The sequence below is a fragment of the Rhineura floridana genome, chromosome 17 (assembly GCF_030035675.1).
Source record: "Rhineura floridana isolate rRhiFlo1 chromosome 17, rRhiFlo1.hap2, whole genome shotgun sequence".
Classification (NCBI taxonomy): Eukaryota; Metazoa; Chordata; class Lepidosauria; order Squamata; family Rhineuridae; genus Rhineura; species Rhineura floridana.
Genome location: NC_084496.1, coordinates 23,723,457 through 23,738,159, shown reverse-complemented (window position 1 = coordinate 23,738,159; position 14,703 = coordinate 23,723,457). Strand labels below are relative to the sequence as shown.

The following is a 14,703-nucleotide window of genomic DNA, read 5'->3' as shown; positions in this document are numbered from 1 at the left end:
CGCACATTTAGGTTCAATGTTTGGAGGTGGGGGCGGCTGGGAGAAAAGGAAGAAGAAAAGACTCGCTAACTGTGAGAACAGATTAAGCAGCGGAACTAACTGCGTCTCCTACAGAGATGGAGAGATCTCTTTGGATGCTCCCAAGAAAAGAAAAAGGCTATTCAGGCCAAGGAAGTTTCCTGTACAAGGCCAGAGAGAATCTGGGCACTCTGGGGCTTAATATTATTATTAGTGGTAGTAGTATGGTTTATTACCTGCCTGGTGCTCTAAGACAGGGGTAAATTTTTCAGCTGGAGGTCCACTTTTCCTCCTGGGCAACCTTCCAGGGGCCACATGTCAGCAGTGGGTGTGGCCAGAGACAAAAGTGGACTGAGTGCGAATGTTACCGTTGTACCATCGGCTGCTTTCTACACACACTCCTCTCTATCCTCCATCCAGGCAAGCAAGAGGCATTTTCAGGGTTCAAGGACACAGTTCAGCCAGTCAAACACATTTGGGGTACAAAACAGGGCCAGTGAGAAAGGGGGGAGATCTGTGGAGAGTTCTGAGGGCCAGACAGGGCGGCCTGGAGGGCTGCATCGGCCCGGGCATGGGACTCCCTACCCCTGCCCTAAGGACCCAAGGCGGGTGACAACACAAAGAATACAATTTAAAACCAACCACAAATGACAATAATGGCCCTTGGGCTCTCAAAGGGCAAGGTAAAGAGGGGCACCTGCAGCATGCAACCAATGTCGTGGCCAGCCTTTTTTGGCCGACAGGCAGCATTCTCTTTTATTATTTATTTATTTTATTATCTTGATTTATACCCCGCCCTTTTTCCAGTGGAACTCAGGGTGGCTTACGACAACGTAAATGCATATGATTAAAACATTCAGAATTCTACATTAAAATAAGATGAAACCATTAGCAAGATTAAAACATTTAACATCCACTTCAAATCAGTAAAACAAATTAAAACAGTGCAATTAAGCAATAGGCAATGCAGCAACCTCTAAACGAACTGTCCTAACCACCTTCTATTCTAAAAGCCTGTCGGAATAAAAAAGCCTTTGCCTGTCTTTGACCAGCCCTCTGGGAACCACATGCCAGTGGTGGGTGTAGCCAAAAGTGGATGTGACCACCCATGCTCTTGCATGCATCAGCACACACACATGCGCGCACGAACACAGAGCACCCCTCCATATCAGCTGAAGGGGTATTGTCACGTGTCCCCCCCCACTCCAATGAGTAACCTTAGGAGTGGGGAAGGGGGCAAATTGCGTTTTAAACAGGGCACTTGGCTGCACGCAGATGTTTAAGCCTCTCTGCACAGCCCAGCATTTTGACTGCTACATATATTATTTATTTCATTTTATTGTCACATTTAAATCCCACCATTCCTCCAAGGAGCTCAAAGTGGTATAGAAACATAGCTATTTTCCTCCCAAATTTATCCTCACAACACCAGTGTGGTATGATAGGCTGAGAGACAAGGACCGGTCTAAAAAGGTAAAGGTTTGGGAAAAACCTGGAATAATAAAAAAGGATATTTTGTGTGTGTTTTTAATTAAAAAAAAAAAAACAGGGGGGAAATGTTTTCCCCAAAATTTTCTGGTTTTTTTCTGGGCCTTCACATCTCTAGACTGGTCCAAGGTCACCCACTGAGCTTCATGTCCAACTGGGGATTTGAACCCTGGTCTCCCAGGTCCCAGTCCGACACTCTTGCTGTTGCCAAAAGCAGTGGAATTATGACTGGTGAGGCAGAAACATTTGCTTGGGGGGGTCAGGATAAGGCTACCGTGGTAGGACTTATCCAGCCCTGCTTGAGAATGCCAGGAAGAAAAACTGACACTCTCCGAGTTGGGAGGCAACTGACCTGGGGGATCGTGAAAGAGGCGGACAACGCTCTTCTCCGGGGTGTTGAAGAAGGCGGCAGCCATGGAGTTGTATTCGCCATCAGGACAGAAGAGCTGGAGCAAGGGGAGGGGGAAGAGAAGAAGCCATGTAACTCACTGCAGGAGCAAAAAAGCCAGCACAGGTGCAAAACAAGAAAAAAGAAAAGGGGAGGAGCCACACCCACAATCAGCTGTTCCATTATAAAGCTGCCTTAAATGCACTGAGCATAGAGCAGGGGCTCCCAAACTGTGGTCCATAGACCACCAGCGGTCCCCAAGCTTCATTCAGGTGATCCATGGCATATCTGTGGATTTGAGGTCGAAGATAGCACATCCATCCCCTTAAATATTCATTATTGATTTTTAACTGTGTTTGGATGGCTTGTTTCTTCTTTTGCATTTTATTGTACTAGAATTTGAATTCTATGCAGTTCAAATCGTAATACAATAACAAACAATATGTAAGAAAGGAAAAGCCGTAAAAATACATTGTAAAAATGCCATACAGCATCTAGCACAGAGCATCACAATTGCTGTAACAGGCAGAAAAATCATTAAGTGGTCCGCAAAGACTCTCAGCAATTTTCAAGCTGTCCGGGGGGGGGGGGGAGCTTGGGAAGCACTGATGCAGAGGCACATCTGGGGGGGGGGAACGGCTCAGAAAGCTGGCTTGAGAAGGGCTTGCAAATAAGCCCCAAGATGTTATCAAATCGCAGATGTTTATACCAACCTGCTGTCCTCTCCTTACTGTGCTACTCACTTATGAACTGAAGAGTCATCCCTCCTTGCCAAAACATACAGACACTTTGCAAAACCTTAGCTGCATGTTCTCAGAGAGGTAAACTGTTGTTTGCTAAAGCTCCATGCAAACTTGGGAATTTGCCAATACCATCAGCCACACACCTCTGCCAGCCAGGTATGTCCACTATCTCACTAAGCTCAATGGTGGCTGGTGGCCACTGAGACTGGGAGGGGGCAAGACAAAGAGGACAACAGCAGGCGGAGCCAAGTAAGGCCACATTCACACTATGCAGTTATTCCACTTTTAAACAGTCATGGCTTCCCCCAAAGAATCCTGAGAGGTGTTGTATGTGAAGGGTACTGAGAGTTGTTAGGAGACCCCCTAATCCCCACACAATTCCCTGATTGGCTTAGCAATCAATCCTTTTTTCCCAGAGAACTCTGGGAATTTTAACTCTGTGATGAGGAATAGGGTTCTCCTAACAACTCTCAGCACCCTTCACAAAACTACAATTCCCAGGTTTCTTTGGGGGGAAGCCATGACCGTTTAAAGTGGAATAAATGTACAGTGAGAATGTAGCCGAAATCTAGTTCGGTCCCCATCCCCCTCTCCCTGCTGCGTTCTGTAAGGGCAACACTGAGATGATGGAGGAGGACGCTGAGAGGCAGGACCATCCCCTGGGTTCGTGTAAGAGGACAGGGCCCCATTTGCCCTAAAGGACCAGCTTCCACTTCCTTCCTGTCTCAAACCCCCACTGCCTAGGGGTCCATTTGGAAGGCAGTTTGTCAGCACAGCCTCCTCTGCAGTCATTTCCCACCTGGAGTGAGTAGGCCATGCTTTTGCCTTGGAGGGGCTGGCAGTCTGCAGAGGAGTAGATCATCACAAACGCAACGGCCGCAGTCACGGCCCCCACCAGCATGGCCTCGATCACCTGCAGGCACGGCCGGTGGATATACCTAGAGACTCAAAACACACATGGGGCAAAGTCAGGGGACTGGACGGCAGAACCGGACAAAGACATTTTTTCACCCAAGGCAAAGGACAAGATGGCAGCCCCTTCGAATTCCAAGTACGGAAGCCAACTGGAAGAGTACTCGAAATCTAACTAGTTTCTCCCAAGCTTGGTATGGTTTCTAGCTGCGCTTGCCTCTGTGGCTCAGCAAACAGCTAGGGTTGGGTGGCCAAACAAACCATGGTTAAGCAAGGTGGCTGGGTTTGGACATAACGCCAAACAACTAGCTCCTGCTGGGAGGAAGGGCGGGATATAAATCAAACAAACAAACAAACAATAAATAAAGCAAGCCATGGTTCATAAGCCAACAGACCATGGCTTCACATCATGGCTCGTTGCCAAAAAACAAACCACGGTCATTCCTCTGGGCTGGGTTTGGACATTCAAACAAAGCGCACTTTGTTTAAACGAGTCATGCCTTAGCATTATGTGTGAACCAGGCCACCCTGCAAGTGAAGATTAGAACACTAATTCTAATCCAAGTATTTGAAGAACAACCAGAGGTTGGAAGTGGGGGGGGGGACAGCGAGGGAGAAGATGGCCATCAGCTTAAGATGGCCAGAAAAGGGAAAGAGAGAAATTCATGAAGGATAAGGTTGCCAATGACTACTAGTCATGTCGGCTATCTGCTAACTCTAGGATCAGAGGGAGAACACTTTTGAATGCAGGTGTAAATGTTATGGTCCTACTGTCCCGCTTGTAGGCTGCCCATACACATCTGGTCAGCGTTTCATTGGCCAGTGTTGGCCACAAGATGCTCGACTAGATGGGCCTTTGGTCTGATCGAGCTGGCTCTCTTTATGTTCTTAACACTCTTTCACATGCGCATCCAATTTCGCACAAAGGATGTGAGCTAGTCAGCCAGGAAGTCCACCTTGCAATGGGGCATTTGTTGATGTGTGAAGGCCCATCCATTCTCCAGCCATCCTTTTAATTCTGCATTCACGATGATGTGTGCTCATTATGCTATCAGGGTGGTCATGCACTATTCCACTTTCAATACCATTTACGTCTGCAAAGGTTTCGGGGTGGACATGCCAAGTCACAGCATACCCTGTAACTTCCTACTGAAATCCCGTAACTTTTCATACCACAAATGTTCTGGGTGGGGGTTTTTTTTGTCCTGCTTTTTTTCTGCCACAGTCCCTCTGGTCAGCAATAATGTTGTAGCAATAAGGATGCATCACAGAACAATGCACCTCTTTACCCTGGCCTTTGACACCTGAGATGTATAATCTTAGGACCCACCCTATTTTTTGTGATGTGATTTTAGGTTGTTTTTAACTGTATTTAATTATGTATTTTAAAACAGTTGTAACTGGCCCGGGACCTTTGGGTGAAGGGCAGGCAATAAATTTAAACAACAATAATAAATATAGTAACTAATGAAGCAGAATAAATCCCCCACTAATGGACGACTATTGTGTCAAGAATGTATGAAGATCCCTGCTGGATCAGGCCAGTGGCCCATCTAGTCCAGCATCCTGTTCTCACAGTGGCCAACCAGATACCCATGGGAAGCTCACCAGCAGGGCCTGAGTGCAATAGCACTCTCCCCTCCTGTGGTTTTCAGCAACTGGTAGTCCGACGCATACGGCCTCCAAGTATGGAGGCAGAACATCCCCATCGTGGCTAATAGCCACTGGTCGTCTTATCCCTCTGAATTTGTTTTATCCTCTTTTAAAGCCATCCAAATGCAAAGATGTATCACCAAAGTCAGGATCATTCAGACCATGGTATTCCCGATCTCTAGGTATGGATGTGAAAGTCGGACAGTGAAAAAAGAGGATAAGAGAAAAATCCACTCCTTTGAAATGTGGTGTTGGAGGAGAGCTTTGCTCATACCATGGACTGTGAAAAAGGCAAATAATTGGGTGTTAGAACAAATTAAACCAGAATTATCGCTAGAAGCAAAAATGATGAAACTGAGGTTATCATACTTTGGACATGTCATGAGAAGACATGATTCACTAGAAAAGACAACAATGCTGGGAAAAACAGAAGGGAGTAGAAAAAGAGGAGCGCCAAACAAGAGATGGGTTGATTCCATGAAGGAAGCCACAGACCTGAACTTACAAGATCTGAACAGGGTGGTTCATGACAGATGCTACTGGGGGTCGCTGATTCATAGGGTCGCCATAAGTCGTAATCAACTTGAAGGCACATAACAACAACAAAGCTATCCAAGTTGCTGGCCATCACTGCCTCTTGTAGAAACAAATGCCCACACATGTGCACACCACAGTCTCTGAAATGTAAGTCTTCAAAACCGCTTAGAGGATTTTTTTTTTTTTACAATCAAGCGGTATATACATTAAATAAATAAATAAAGAGTCCCTCCCCATCAATGTCAGTTATTTTCTTTAGCCCAAAGACACCATTTCTCGAGACATGTGAGGTGGGCGGCTGCAGAGCTGAGCGTCTTTTCTTTTGTAAAAGCATCTCTCCCCCACCCACCCCCGCACACAGAAGTGAAACCATCTGGGCAAAGAAGCAGAGGCTTCACAATGGCAGAGGCAGGCCAGACTTTATGCAACGAAGAACACAAATTAAAGCGATATTGCAGGTTTCCGGCTCAAGCAAAAATCCAGGCAGGATTGCACAAAAGCCTCTGAAATGCTGGGTCAGCCAAATTCTGGGTGTGTCGGCTTGGAAAAGTGTTTCTGGGTGGAGTTACGCTCCAAAGGCAGAGTCCAGTGCTGTCAAATGTTGAAAAAAGAGTCTTTTGACCACTTTTCCCAACTGGCCTTGGCACCTCCTGATATAAACATTAAACACTGCTTGATGGAAGAAGAGGCATCTGTTTTGGGGTACACAGCTCTTTGCTTGAGCCATCTGGGGCTGTTTACTCCATCCCTTGGACCGGTCTCAGATTTGCTGGTTACTTGCTCTTGGTTATTGTGTTCTGAAGTTCTGAGGATGCTCGCTTGTAAATGAGCTGGAGTAAGGTGTGATGCAGGGACTGGCAGTGAGGCCTTTGCCCAGGCACCCACATGGAGAGTTAAAATCCAATCAGCTGCAGAACCAGTTGTGGATTGGTTGGCCTGGGGGCCTTGAGACAGAGCACAAAGGGCAGACTTAGCACTGGTGCTGCTCCAGAACACTCACAAAGTTTGGTTCTGCAGCTGGTACATTCCTTGTCCAATCCCCCACAGGCTCAGGGCAGCTTAACAAGAGAAGTCCTGCTGGACAAGATGGACCTTGTTCTCACAGTAGACAGCCAGACTGCCTATTTATTTATTTATTACATTCCTACCCCGCCTTTCTTTCCATGATAGAAACCCAAGGCGGCTGACATACGGTTCCCAGGCAGTCTCCCATCCAGGCACTGACCAGACCTGACCCTGCTTAGCTTCAGCAGGGAGCTGGCCTCGTGTGCCTTCAGACCATGGCCTGGGACCTATGGGAAGCTTGCAAGCCAGACCTGAGCGCAACAGAGCTCTCCACATTTGTGGTGCCCAGCACCTGGTATCTGGAGGCATACAGTGCAGACTGAACATAGTCATCAGGGCACGCGGCCATCCTCTATGAATTTGTCTAAACCTCTGTTAAAGCCATCCAAGCTGCTATCCATCACCACATCTTGGGAGAGCAAATTCCACAGTTTAACTATGCGCTGGGTAGAGAAACACTTTCTTTTGTCTCCCCTGAAGTTTCCAACATTGGATGGCTCCAAGTTCTAGCACGATGAGAGAGGGAGATTTTTACTTTCTCCATATAATCTCTCTCTCACCTTTAACTCTATACATCCAATTCCTGGAAATCACAAGTGCTGCTGCACTCAGGTCCTGCTTTTGGGCTTCCCACACAGGGAATCTGGTTGGCCACTGTGAGAACAGGATGCTGGACCAACTGGGCCACTGGTCTGATCCAGCAGGCTCTCTGTAGGTTCTTACGTATGGAGGAGCCAGTATATCTTTTATTAGTTTTAAAACAAAGAACTCCACATTTCCATTCCAACCCAGCACCCAACAGGTTCTCTCTCTCAGGGTTTTACCTGATTCGGAACATCGTCAACCAGTAGTTCAAGGCGTTGAATATCGCTCCAAGAATCCCACCTGCAGCCAGGAGGAAGGAAAACATCTGTCAAAAGGTCTCCCCAGAGTCAACACAAGGCACCAGCTGCTCAGAGCCAGTTCAGCCACACAGTCGACAAAAGTTGCCTCAAGGGTGCAATCTGGAAGGCTGAGGGCTTACACTGGGCATGAGTGAGTGTGGGGGGGGAAGGATTCCCCTCCCCCACATAAATCAGGCTGGAGGCAACTAGCACTGGGGGATGCAAAACTGTAGAACAGTCTCCTTGGGACAGGAGATTTCTGGTCTGGGGCCTCAGCTGTCAGCTATTAGATCAGGAAAAACCCACCGAAAAATATGATCTTGGCCCCTACTGCCCCCCCCTTCCTCTGGGGCTTAGGATAAATCAGGAAATCCCTTAATTCTGCCGAGGAAACTCATTATTGTGCGTTCAGGCTGAGATTTTAAAGGAACTTAATTTTTTTGCCAGATGCTGGAATCTGTGCGGAAATACAGACAACAGGCGTCAGTGGAGTCAACAGAGCAGAGAGCAGCTCTGCCCTGGGAAAAAAAGATATCCAGTGTGGTGTAATGGTTAGAGTATTGGATTATGACCTGGGAGACAAGGGTTCAAATCCCTGCTCAGGCATGAAGCTCACTGAGTGACCTTGGGCCAGTCACTGCCTCTCAGCCTAACCTACCTCGCAGGGTTTTTGTGAGGATTAAATGAGGAGAGGGAGAACTGCGTATGCCACCTTGAGCTCCTTGGAGAAAAGGAGAGTGATATATGCAACAAATAAATCAATGAATAATAAGAGGTACATGCCCGGTGCTGCTCTTTCGGCTAATAAAAGCAGCACACATACAGTTCCACCACCATTTCTAGCCATTAACAATGAGCCATTTGGCCACCACATGCCAGGTGTGCGTTGCTGGTGGAGCTCCTCCCCTAACCTTGGAGCGGAAGGGATCAATGCATGAACAGGGACATCACGTAATTTTGGTGCTGTAAAGGGCCCTTACCCACCACTCCCATGAATATGAAGATTGGAATTTCTTGGAAGGTGTATCCCATGTTCTGCAGAGAAAGAAAAGCAGGGGTGAGTTCTAGAGACTGACAGCAGAAACACTGCTCAAGGACGTGACCTCTTTCTACAGCACCAACACAGACGGGCCACATTTACACCATACATTTATATTCCTCTATTATTCCACTTTAAACAGACATGGCTTCCCCCAAAGAATCCTGGGAAGTGTAGTTTGTGAAGGGTGCTCAGAGTGGTTAGGGGGCTCCTATTCCCGACAGAGCGCCAGTGGCCAGAGTGGTTTAACGGTCAGTCCCACTTCCCAGAGAATTCTGGAAATTGTAGCTCTATAAGGGAAATAGGGGTCTCCTAACAATTCTCAGCACGCTTCACAAACTACCCTTCCCAGGATTCTTTAGGGGAAGCCACGACTGTTTAACGTGGAATAAATGTATGGTGCAAATGTGGCCTTAGGCAGGCACAGATAGGAACTTAGAAAGCTGCCTTATAGTCCATTTAGCTCAGTACTGCTTACAATGACTAGCAATGGCTCTCCAAGCTTTCTGGCAGGGGACATTCCTAGTCCGACCTGGAGATGCCAGGGATTGAACCTGGGACCTTCTGCATGCAAGGCAGATGCTCTTCCACTGAGCTACAGCATTGTCCCTTGTGTATCACATCATCCACATTATGCCTTAATCCTGAAGGGGGTCACCACATCAGCCTCAAAAGCAATCCCTCAGCTGCTTCCACAGTAGAGTTTTATAACATTGCCAAGGCCCTGCTTTTCCATGATTAGCTAGAAGCGGAATTAAAACGGTGGTTTCCTGCAGCATTTAACATAGTTTAAAAATGCCCAACCCAGCCATGATCAGCCTATAAATGTTTACCTAGAAGTTAGCCCCATTCAGCAGAGGTTACTTCGTAATGTTAATTAAAAGCTTCCTGCTTGCAGGATGAACAGATACTGCTGTAATTGTTTTTTTTACATATAATTGGTTGCATCCAACTAAGTCTTATTTAGAGCAGACCCACCGAAGGCCTTGTAGGCCCTTTCCAACTCCACTGTTCTATGAAACGAGCGGACCTAGGTTGGCCATGTCCATTAATTCCAATGGGTCTACTTGGAGTAGGATGAACACTGGATACAAGCCCTGTCTAAAAAAACACTGGAAGGCAACAGGCTGGCAGGGATGCTGTCTGGATTCCCTATTAACATTTTTAAAAAATGATTAAAGGATGGACTAGGAATGGATCAGTCGATTTTGGGTCTCCCCATCTCTTATTTTTCCAATCTTAGATTCAGTTCTCCACATTTCTGTAGCAATTTGTGATTTTTTTATGTCCTCATGTCCTTCGGCATTTTAGTCCAAATTTCTCCTAATACACACATTTTCGCATGCAGTTTTGACTAATGTACACATTTTTGCAACTAATTTTCCCCACTACGATGCATTTTTGTACGTTATTTTCACAAATATATTCATTTTCATGCACCTTTCTCCCTAACACATGCATTGGTTGGAGAACTACAATGCAATATTTGGATAAGTGTGGATTTCTAAGGATGGCTGTGTTTGTGTCCTCATTTTGTTTCGGAGAGTGCGAATTTGATCGATTCAGCTTGAAACGTGAACGGAATCACATTTCTCCCCCATCCCTAGGATGGCGTAACCTGCTTTGTGCGGAAGCAGCAGCCAAGCTTAGAAAGGTCCCATCTTTACCTCGGAATCAAATCTGCCAAAGTTGATCAGGCCTGGGCTGGAGAGGTCCCCCCGGTTGCCTTTGTAAAAGCTCAGAATGGAGTTCAGGGTGAAGGTGGATATCATGGAGGCAAAGAACTGCAGGAAGAGAGAAGCGGTGAGGAGGTGGCACAGCGCCAGGCCGCCAAGGACTTGCATTTCACTCCCCATCCCCACTTCCGGAGGGCACCCAGGCCTGCCCCCAGAGGGCCACACTCACAATCCTCCAGGTCAAGAACTGGTTCCAAAAGGAAGCCCCTTCCTCCAAGCTGAAGAGGACGCCACCTAAGGAAACAGGGAGACCACGTGAGCCTTTGATCATCGCCCAGATGCAAGAGCGATGCGGTTCACGGCAAGCAGGAATGTGAAAAGCTGCTTTATCTTTGAGCCAGGCTACTGGTCCATCTAGCGCTGTGTTATCTACGCCAGCGATTCCCAAGCTTTTCTTCCCCCCCCCCCCACGGAACAAAACTGCTGATCAGCTTGGTGGACCAATTAATTAATTAATTAATTAATTAATTAATTTTCTGCTGCCTGTAGCAACTGCAGTGCGCTGTGCTTAATTGTAATGTCATTGCTTCTTGTTCTTCTTATGTTCCATAGAATTCAAATTGTAATACAATAAAAGATGCAATATGGACATTTAATGCGGACATGCTGTGGACCAAGTCAATGGAACTCACGGACCACTGCTGGTCCACAGACCACAGCTTGGGAACCAGTGGTCTACATGGACAGTCAGCAGCTCTCTAGGGTTTCAGGCAGGCAGCCTCTCCCAGTCCTCCTTGGAGATGCTGGGAACGGAACCTGGGACCTTCTGCATGCCAAGCAAGATGTCCTACTGCTGAACTCTAACCCTTACCCTCATGACCTTGAACTTAGCTGTCCACTATGGTTTTGCTTGGCTATGCTGTGTAATGGCGGCCAGTAGCCACTGCAGGGATCTCAAGGATTGGGGAGTTCAGGTCAAGGCCACTGGCTTCTTCCAAGGCAGCGCTTGCCCCCTTCCCCAGGTTTCCCTAAAATGACCCGCCAAGCAGAAGCCGCTCAAGATCCGTGAACATGTCCAGGAGAGACCCTTCCTAAGGCTCGACCAATTCAAGTGCAACATCTTTTTATGAAAGAAGCTACCTTATAACAAGCCAGGCCATTGGCCCATCCAGATGAAGGGTGGGGAAGCTCAGGCTCAGGAGTTACATGTGGACCGCCAGGCCTATCTATCCGGCCCCTGGGACTTCCCCTAGGCCACACCTTCTCAAACTATATCTCCCCCCCACAGGCCACACCCCCTCCCTGGCCCTTCTCCATACCCTTCCCAAAGACTTTGCTTGGCTGGATTGAGCCACTGAACCACAACAATGCTTCTTGCTTGCCTGGGTGGAAAAGTGTGTGTGTAGGAACCCTAACTTTTGTGTTGTGTTCCAACCTTCTAAGGGCCGTAGCTCAGTGGCCGAGCATCTGCCCTGCATGCAGAAGGTCTCAAGTTCAATCCCCAGCATCTCCATGTAGAGCTGGGAAGGTCTCCTGCCTGAAGCCTTGGAGAGCTGCTGCCAGTCAGTGTAGAAAGTACTGAGCTAGATGGACCACTGGTCTAACTCAGTATAAGGCCGCTTCCTACGTTCCTGACCTAAGTGTCACAGATGCTGCTCCGCCCCCCCATCACTGGCATGTGGGACGTCCCCTACATCAAAAGGTTGCCCTGGAGAGAATGTAGGCATGAACTCTCAGATCCAGACAAAAACAAAACAGGAAGGAAGCCCAGAAACCAGAAGAGAAAGCTAAAAAAGGAGAAGCTTGTTGTCAGAAGCGCCAGCTGAGAAAATTCTGCCTTATGGGAACAAGAGAGGCAGCAATATTTGTGTGCAAGCTACTTCAGCTGTTCTGAAAAAATGGACAGGTTTAAGATTGCTCCAAAATGCACTGAGCTGTAGTAAGTCTTGTGAGTGCCAGTTCCTCCTTTTTTGTATCCTCGTTGGCCCATCTAGCCCAGGCGTGGGGAACCTTTCTGGCTCCAGGGGCCAATCTGATTGACAGGTGGTTCCCTCCTCCCTATCCAAATCTCTTGTGTGGGGCGTTCCCAAGCTTGGGAGCCACAGCGCAAGGGTTGATGCCAGCCCTCTGCTTTGCAAGTCTCTTTGCCCTTTACGACGGCTGCAAGGAGCAGCACGGGGCAGCTTCAAGCAGCTGCAGTGGGAGGGAGAAGCAGTTTCCATTGAGCAAGACACACTCCTAACTGAATGGAGAAATGAAGACACACGCAAAAGGTTAGGAGCGTGCCTCGCTCCTGCAAAGGGACAACCAGGAGCCACTTTAAGCTCCCGATTGTTCCTTTGAAGGCCTGCCTTACTCACATCACACCTGACATCATATATGATGTCGGGTGGGCATGGCTTCCCGCAAAAGGCCTAGTGGGCCAAGTTTGGCCCACGGGCTGAAGGTTCCCACCCCTGATATAGCCCAATATTCGCCGCTTCAACTAGCCATGGCTCTCCAAGATCTTCTCCCAGCCTCGGTACCCGCTGATCTATCTTTTTTTTAAAAATCTGAAGATGCTTTGAATCTGGGATTTTCTGCAAGCAAAACAAGTGCTCTGCCACTGAATTGCATTTATAAGTATTATTATATTTACAACTACTGTTATTATTTGTCGCCTAATGCAAAACATCTCCAGACAACTCACATACAAAATTTTAAAAATAATCAGGTTTTAACAATAAAGCAACAACCCTCCCCACCCCCAAATGTAAACTAAGAAAAAAGAGCAATGAGCATGAGCATCATATTCTCTCAAATGCCTGGGAGAAGCCAAGTCTTAGTCTTAGCCAGACGCTGAAAGGACATCAGTGTCAACACCAGATGGGCCTCGCTGGCGACAGCATTCCATAAATTGGGGGGGCGGAGGAGAAGACAACTGAAAAGACCCTCTCCCTTGCCGCCATCCTCTGAACCTCTCATAAGAACATAGGAAGCCACCTTATACAGAGTTGCTGGTCCATCTAGCACAGTATTGTCTACACTGACTGGTAGCGGCTCTCTAGGGTTTCAGACAGGGAGACTCCCCCATGCTGGGATGCTGGGGATTGAACCTGGGACCTTCTGCATGCAAGGCAGATGCTCTGCCAGTGAGCTATGGTCCTCTCTTACGAGTGGGTATACGGGGAAGGGCTTTGGATGATAAGCACATTCAGAACTAGGTATGTTCAAATCGGGAGAGGCATTCTGTTCGCCATTGGGGACTTGAGCTGTATAAGGCTTTGGAGGTTAAAACCAGCACTTTGATTTGGACCACCCCACCGTGCATAGGCTTTGGTGGGAATCATCCAGAAGTGGGCAGGCATTAGTCAAGAAGCGACTGGAGCCCACTAAAGTATTCCTAGGGTATGTTCCGAATGAAGGCACATGAGGCCTTCGTGTGAAGCAAGTCTGAAGTCAGGTAAGCGCTTGGATGGGTGGCCATTTGGGAACCACATATATGCTGTTGACCATTGAACTATACTGTCACTGAGTGTTTTTTTCCATCAAGTCTGAAAGTGTGGAAATCTATAGCTAAGAGAAGTTATGTCTTTGCCCAGTCTGGGAACGGAAAGTCAAGGCCGTTGTCATGGCAGCATCAAGATAGACTGGGAGAGTTCTAGCAGCTATCTGTGTTGAGCTGAGTCTTCTGTGTCATGTCTCTGAACTGAGAGCATCTCTCCTTGAAGGGGGGAGAACTTTACATGTATCTATCCTCTTAAGCCTTTAAGCCATAATGTCTTATTAATAAAAGACTCTTAACCTAATCTAATGCCTCTGTGAAGCTTCTTGCTCAACTTAACTCCAACGTAACGTATGCTGTTTCACGCAACAACGCACACACTTCAACAGGGTTATGGGCCCAGATCCACAGCGCGTTACACAGGAGTAACACAGGAGTAAGTTGCTGGTCTGAACGGCAGACGGAGTTCCAGAGAGGGCAGCTTGATTGATTGTGCCAGATAGAGGTGAGCAGCATGGCTGCTGTTAACATGTCTGGAAGCTTGCCGATGGAACGACTTAATGAAAAGAATTATGGCAGCTGGAAGCCAAGGATGCGGGCTTTGCTGATAACAGAGGATTTATGGGACGTGATTAAAGAAAAAACCCCGGCGGTACTGACCGCAGCCTGGAAGCGCAGAGATCAGAGGGCGCAGGCGTTTATTATTCTGGCTCTATCGGATTCTCAACTGATGTGTGTGAGAGATGAGCTGTCGGCTAAACAGATGTGGGACGCGTTGCAGGATTTGTCCCAGGAATGGCAGCGGAGGCAGAAGGC

General features: G+C 47.6%; 1 protein-coding gene across 2 annotated transcripts in view; it reads right to left on the bottom strand.

Annotated features, from left to right (window-relative positions):
* LOC133371761 (H(+)/Cl(-) exchange transporter 7-like) overlaps positions 1-14,703 on the bottom strand; it is a 52,977-nt gene that overhangs the window by 16,017 nt on the left and 22,257 nt on the right. The window contains exons 11-17 of one of the 2 annotated variants that reach the window (XM_061599513.1): positions 10,633-10,697; positions 10,395-10,511; positions 8,669-8,723; positions 8,347-8,409; positions 7,629-7,689; positions 3,437-3,575; positions 1,859-1,952 (exon numbers count right to left, since the gene is read on the bottom strand). In XM_061599513.1, the coding sequence (XP_061455497.1) occupies positions 1,859-1,952; positions 3,437-3,575; positions 7,629-7,689; positions 8,347-8,409; positions 8,669-8,723; positions 10,395-10,511; positions 10,633-10,697 (594 nt within the window). The remainder of the gene's footprint in view (positions 1-1,858; positions 1,953-3,436; positions 3,576-7,628; positions 7,690-8,346; positions 8,410-8,668; positions 8,724-10,394; positions 10,512-10,632; positions 10,698-14,703) is intronic. The other variant, XM_061599514.1, reaches the window with a different exon arrangement.